Source organism: Toxorhynchites rutilus, chromosome 1 (genome assembly GCF_029784135.1).
Source record: "Toxorhynchites rutilus septentrionalis strain SRP chromosome 1, ASM2978413v1, whole genome shotgun sequence".
NCBI lineage: Eukaryota > Metazoa > Arthropoda > Insecta > Diptera > Culicidae > Toxorhynchites > Toxorhynchites rutilus.
In genome coordinates, this window is record NC_073744.1 from 11,324,190 (window position 1) to 11,331,611 (window position 7,422).

At 35.9% G+C, this 7,422-nt stretch overlaps 1 protein-coding gene across 1 annotated transcript; it reads right to left on the bottom strand.

Annotated features, from left to right (window-relative positions):
• Nucleotides 1-826: 826 nt before the first annotated feature.
• Nucleotides 827-2,352, bottom strand: LOC129764712 (jerky protein homolog-like). The gene is made up of 2 exons (XM_055764091.1): nucleotides 1,268-2,352; nucleotides 827-1,118 (listed from the first exon to the last, which is right to left on the bottom strand). The coding sequence occupies exons 1-2, from the start codon at nucleotides 2,350-2,352 to the stop codon at nucleotides 827-829; spliced, it is 1,377 nt and encodes a 458-aa protein (XP_055620066.1).
• Between the last annotated feature and the right edge of the window lie 5,070 nt (nucleotides 2,353-7,422).

Genomic DNA, 7,422 nt, shown 5'->3' on the forward strand with positions numbered 1-7,422 from the left:
AATTTTCGTATTTTCGTATTTTCAAATTTTTAAATCTTCAAATTTTTAAATCTTCAAATTTTCAAATTTTCGAATTTTCCAATTTTCGAATTTTCAAATTTTCGAATTTTCGAATTTTCGAATTTTCAAATTTTTGAATTTTCGAATTTTTTGAAATTTCGAATTTTTGAATTTTTAAATTCTCTTGCACTGTGATCACGCGTATTCTAGAGCTTGCCACTCAGAATGCATTCAAGGCGTGTTATTTGGCATAGAAATCTCAACTAAGTACAGTTGAATTTCACTCGTTGGGCTATCTTTAGTTGGGCTTCGATTTAGTTGGGCTCCCGTTCGTTGGGCTATAGCCCAACTAAATCGAAGACAAACGTCAATTCTGACAACGTAAAATTTTTTTCGAGGGGCTCGTGGATGGTGTTTTTAGGTTTAAAATAAATTTTAAATGAATCATGAATGAAATAAATAAAATCGAATATTATTCAACAAAAACAATATTTATTTTAAACGTTTCAAACAAAATTAAACAAACCACGTAAATTCATTTTCAACAAAATGGTAGAGTTCTTCAACATGCTCGTTTTAGCCGATCAACTTCAGTGATTTTCGAACGTAGCGCGTTCAAACGGCATACTTCTGCAACATCATGCTTCATATAGCGAACTAGGCAATCAATTGACTTGATTGCATCGCCAAAATCAGGATCTCCGGTACTAGTAATGGAAGTATCAAACGAATTACTTCCATCTTCTGTGTCTACCAACCATTCTTCTTGCATTTCAGGTTGATCTTTCTTGAGAACTGATGACAAAATCTCGTCATCAGAGAACACTTAACTGGTTACCCAATCTGGATTATGATCAGCATCATACACCTGATCTTTGATCCACAGATCAATATCTTGCTCAGATGTTTTTGTTCCTGCCAAACTGTCAATCCTGGACACAAGCGCTTTGAAGTCATCATCGGCCGCTTTCGAGTCTACATTAACAGCATCCTCCGGCAAACCATCGATCAATTTCTTCCACGAATTACGTATAGTTTTGTCAGATATCTCCTCCCAAGAGGTTGCCAACCACAAAATACACTGTTGAAGATTAATCTTCTTCAATCGTTCTTCGAAACTAAAGAGGAAAGTACATAAATGAAACCTCAATTAGAATTTGAATTTAAATTTTGAAAAAGCACAGACGAAAAACTATCGTGCGCATAGTTTTGTGTTTATATTTGGAATTAATTACAAAAATTTAATGTTTAATATTTGGAAATTTACCTTAAGTGTTCGTTTTCCAGAATTAATGCGAGCATCAGTTTTCTTTTATACTTTCGCTTGATTGCATTGATGACCGCTTGGTCCATCGGCTGGCATTCAGCAGTTACATTTGGTGGGAGGTAGATCACTTGAATCAGTCCAGATTCGTCAACGTCATAATGACTGGTGCAATTATCAAGAACCAGCAATGCCTTTGGCTCCAATCCTCTCTCGGCCGAAAATTTTCGAACAGCGGGGACAAACTCTTCGTGGAACCATTGACGGAACAACAGTCTGGTCATCCAAGCCTTTTTGGAATGATTATATGAAACGGGAAGTTCTTCGATGTTGATTCCTCGTGGTTTTGCAGCAGTGCAAATGAAATACAACGGAAGCTTTAGGGAACCATCTATGTTGGAGCAAGGCATAAACGTATACCTTGTCTTGTTTTGCTTCCGTCCGCTTGCCACGGTCTCATCACAGGTAACGACAGAGCGTGTGGCTAGGAGCTTGATGAACAAGGCAGATTCATCTGCATTAAAGACTTGGGATAGTGATAGCTGCATTTCCTGAATCTTCTTCTGTAGAACCTTCTTGAAATTTAGGTACGCTTCAACGTTTACCGATGCCTTTTCTCCTGTTACGGCTTTCACGCGCAATCCAAACCGCTGCTTAAAACGATGCATCCAGCCATCCGAAGCAGAAAAACCGTGCACCGCATAGAGCCCCCCGTCCTGGAACATCTTAAACAGCAGCTCCGCCTTTGCTTTAAGAATATCCACTGTCAACAAAATGTTGGACTGCCGCTGCTGTAAAATCCAGATGTAAAGAGCTTCTTCCAGCAAAGGGAACGTCTGCTCTTTCAATGTTTTTCGATTATTTACACCATATTCCTTGAACTTGTCCACCGCCTCACGAATTGCTTCTTTCTTTTGGATTATTCTCGTGACCGTAGAAGATCCTACGCCGTACTTCTTCCCAAGAAAGTCATGCGTACCACCTCCTGCTTCAAAATCTTCAATTATGCGAACCTTCTCCACCAGCGTCAGGAAATTGCTCCTCCGTTTCCGGTTAACGTTCGTACTGGATCCTTGCAAACCATCCATTTTGAGCCTGGCGATCGAAATGAACGTATATTAAATCTACGCTAATTTTAATATCAAACTTCATTAAGAACTTACCAATTAATCCAACCTAGAACGAAACTCAACCACGAATGAAATAAACGTCAGTGGTGTGAAAACTTTTCTGCGTTTCCCATAACAACAAACAATCGGTGTGACCCTCGATCGATTTTCGACTATGACAGTTCAGCCCAACGAGTGAAAGTCGTTCACAAATTGGGCTAAGAGCTTAGTGCAACGAGTGAAATTCGACTGTACTAATAAAAAAATGACGCAAGTAATACTACGTTGAGACGGCGAATTTCCTCTAGGAACGTAAGTGCCATTGAAGAAGAAAGAAGAGAAGAGATTTTGAATTTTTGAACTTTTGAATTTTTCGAATTTTTGAATTTTCGAATTTTTGAATTTACGAATTTTCGAATTTTTGAATTTTCGAATTTTTGAATTTTCAGATTTTTGAATTGTTGAATTTTCGAATTTCCGAATTTTCGATTTTTTGAATTTTCAGATTTTCGAACCTTCGAATTTTCGAATTTTTAAATTTTCGAATGTCCGAATTTACGAATTTACGAATTTATGAATTTACGAATTTACGAATTTACGAATTTACGAATTTACGAATTTACGAATTTACGAATTAACGAATTTACGAATTTACGAATTTACGAATTTACGAATTTACGAATTTACGAATTTACGAATTTACGAATTTACGAATTTACGAATTTACGAATTTACGAATTTACGAATTTACGAATTTACGAATTTACGAATTTACGAATTTACGAATTTACGAATTTACGAATTTACGAATTTACGAATTTACGAATTTACGAATTTACGAATTTACGAATTTACGAATTTACGAATTTACGAATTTACTAATTTACGAATTTACAAATTTACGAATTTACGAATTTACGAATTTACGAATTTACGAATTTACGAATTTACGAATTTACGAATTTACGAATTTACGAATTTACGAATTTACGAATTTACGAATTTACGAATTTACGAATTTACGAATTTACGAATTTACGAATTTACGAATTTACGAATTTACGAATTTACGAATTTACGAATTTACGAATTTACGAATTTACGAATTTACGAATTTACGAATTTACGAATTTACGAATTTACGAATTTACGAATTTACGAATTTACGAATTTACGAATTTACGAATTTACGAATTTACGAATTTACGAATTTTCAATTTTCAATTTTCAATTTTCAATTCTCAATTCTCAATTTTCAATTTTCAATTTTCAATTTTCAATTTTCAATTTTCAATTTTCAATTTTCAATTTTCAATTTTCAATTTTCAATTTTCAATTTTCAATTTTCAATTTTCAATTTTCAATTTTCAATTTTCAATTTTCAATTTTCAATTTTCAATTTTCAATTTTCAATTTTCAATTTTCAATTTTCAATTTTCAATTTTCAATTTTCAATTTTCAATTTTCAATTTTCAATTTTCAATTTTCAATTTTCAATTTTCAATTTTCAATTTTTAGCGTGATTGATTACCACATCGAGCTTGCACTCAAATCCATTACTTCGGCATGCGTTCGGACATGCAAAAATTTTGAAGTAGACATTCGTGACAGGACCGCCCAATATAAACTCGGCTCTATTACAGCTAACATGCTAATGAGCGTAAATAAAATAAACAAATGGAATTAAAAAATATATCCGAAGTAATAAACAAGCGAATTCAATTAAATAATTTCGCAGTCCTTCGCCGACATGTCGACATGTCTATGATTTTTCCGTGTTTACGGACAGTTTAATTATAATTTGGAAGACAGCCTTTGCCTTTGCTTTTGCCTTTGCTAATCTCATATATGGTACAGGGTAAATGATCTTGGTTTGTCCAGTCGAAAATATGATCATGGTTTGCCCACTTTTTTGAATGCTCTAATTCAGCGCTCCTGTGTCAAATAAGGCCTTCGAATGTTTCGAAACATATAAATGAAATTGCCTTTTACATGATTTATAGTAGTTTGATAGTATATTTTTACGAAATCACATGTTTTAAAGGATTATAAAATACACCTTCTATTTGTGTCAATGCGCCCCTCATTCGAGCTAACTTTTAATCGATCATCAGATGATTATTCGGCACGTATTCAGACCTTTTCTGGATTACAACACTTATAAACTTTGTAAACATCATGCTTGCTCACCATTTGTATCGGATTTACATAGCTAAACCATTAAACTAACGCATTTTGATGAACTCAATTCTGATCATGAGTTGTCCAATTCAATAATGTTGTTTTGTCCACATGATTTCTATGGCAACCGCTTGGCGCGCTGCAGTTTGTTTATGTTTGTTTATGGTGTGCTTCGCGCATAGCAGAAGTATGGTTTTTCTGTGTTGATTGTGTTGAGGTGAACACTTCTAAAATGCCCAAGAAAAGGCAATATTCTGAAGAAAGCCTAAATTATGAATGCATCAATATGATGACAGTGAACTCAAGCAATGATAAATGCAACATCTAATTGTGAATTCGAATGTTTTCATTCAAAAATGGAGATTTCTAAAACCGGACAAACCATGATCATTTTTTTGGGCAAACCATGATCAGAGGTGGATAATTCTTCTTTAAGGAAAATCGTTAAAAAACATAAAAATTTGAATAATTTCTACACCTTATGGTAGTATTAGCAACTAGAGACTTGGGGCTTCTCAACAAACCCAAACTCGTATCGATTATGTGTGATTTTCATGAAGAAAAATCGATTTGCATTTACTAGTTGCGTGAAAACACCCCAAATTGGACAAACCAAGATCATTTACCATAATTGGTATAATCATATTCAGGACACAAGTCCGAAATTAAACGTTTAACTGAAATTCTATGCAACAATCGGTTTATTTTTCGAAATACATCTTCTTCTTCTTCTTCTTCTTCTTCAATGGCACTAACGTTCCTAGAGGAACTTCGCCGTCTCAACGTAGTATTACTTGCGTCATTTTTATTAGTACTTAGTTGAGATTTCTATGCCAAATAACACGCCTTGAATGCATTCTGAGTGGCAAGCTCTAGAATACGCGTGATCACAGTGCATGTCGGAGGAAATTTCTTTGACGAAAAATTCCCCTAACCAGAACGGGAATCGAACCCGAACACCCGGCATGTTAGTTATGACGCTAACCACTCGGCCACGGGAGCACGAAATACATGATATCTGCAAATCGTGTTTAGACCTAATTTAATTCTATAAAAGTCGAATGACATAAGTAATCAATGGAAACCATGGCTTACAAGGCATTCAATTCCACAGGGTTACCATGTACCGGGAAATTAGTATTGATGGTGACTTTGTGACTCTAGTGTGTGTGTGTATCAATTTCACCTGTCGGAGTATTTGTGGCAATGCCAGCCCACACAGGACTAAAGGTGGCCGTACACTGTTTGCCCGGAGGTCAAATATTTGATATTTTTTGACAGATAAAGTTTGATTTGATATTTGTACAAACACTATTTTGTTTGCCACTCTTCAATTTTCAACAGTAGTAAACAATATCAAACACCGAACATGGAAAAAAAATCAACTGAAATATCCAAGGTAACCTAACAATGTACCGACAGGTTCGAAGAACAGACTGAAAAAATATTTTAGGCATCCAATAATTGAATATTTGCTTGTCGTGTTTTGTGTACAATATATTTGATCAGTACACGTTGACCAAATTTTATCTGTCAAAAAGAGTCAAATATTTGGCTTCGGTCAAACAGTGTATGAGCACCCTAAGAAAGCAATCATTTCATTATGATTGACATTTATGCCTTCAGTCGAAACAGAAACCAATCCGAGTGCCAAATTAGCTTTCTGATGTGATATTGAATGAATTCAATTCCGGTTCGGTTCGGTACCCAAACCGGTCTTTTCCGGATGCCATCGACGCATCTCCTCCAGGGGGCTTCGTTAGTTAGTCTTCACCTGAGGATGTAGAATATGACAGGAATATGTGTGGGAGAGTGTCTGTATGACTGGAGGAAGACAAAGCAGGCTTTGTTATATATGTTATATTTGCTCATGTGTCTTTTATGCAGCTGCAGTGCAAAAGAACGGGCGAAATAAATACAATGTGCGTGTGTGTGCGAGTGAGAGAAACAAATGCAACTGTTTAAGCCAGGGGTTTGACTAAAACGTCAAATCCCTCATATTGCCAGTGTACCCAATATTGCTGCGGTTTACTGACATTTTGGTTCTGACAATTACTGTTGTTTACAACTCGGTCCGGGTATATAGTCAAATAGTGGCTAACTTTAAACTCCATGTTGAATGTGAACACCTCCATGTGAAACCGAAATATGAAAATCGCTTATGCAGTTAGAAATAAAGCAGCGCAATTTCCGTGATTTCAACGATTTCAATCCTCGCAAATGGTATGTTGGTAAACAAATGACGCCATATTGATTTTGATTTTGGGTAGCCTATATTCAATTGATGTCTAACCCCTGGTTTAAGCACCGTCTGACAGATTACATGATTTATGTATGGAAGCTGAGAAGCGAGAGGCCCTGTCTCCGCATTTGGAATTGTGTTTTTCTTCGCCCGGTGTTCCTTTGAATTTACCAACAGTGGAGCCGGCAGGGACACTGTTTTCCATTCAGTGTGGTGAAAACTGTTTTCCAGAAAGTCAATTTCTGAGTACGGATGTGCTTTCTTGTGCAAATTTGCCACTGAGGACGAGCACCCGTCCGACTCAATTCGATTTTCGTGTGTGGCTTAGCTCTCGTTAGGGCAAGCAAGGTCTTAGAAGGGAAGCTTATGACTTGTTCACGCACAGAGATATCAAGTACCCGACTATATATTGGTTTGGCTGTGTGCAACTGGTTTTCTGAAAATATCAAGAAATTAGAACACAGTATTAGGGTAAGTGAAGATGCTTTGGACCTCCTCTTTATCTCGAAAAGTACGGCTCAATCATTTGCTCTCATTGTTGAACCGTATGCACCTAACGTGAAAAAAAAATTGATGGGGTTACGGATACGACTGTGATTGTGTGTAGTAGTTGCATCTAATCTGAG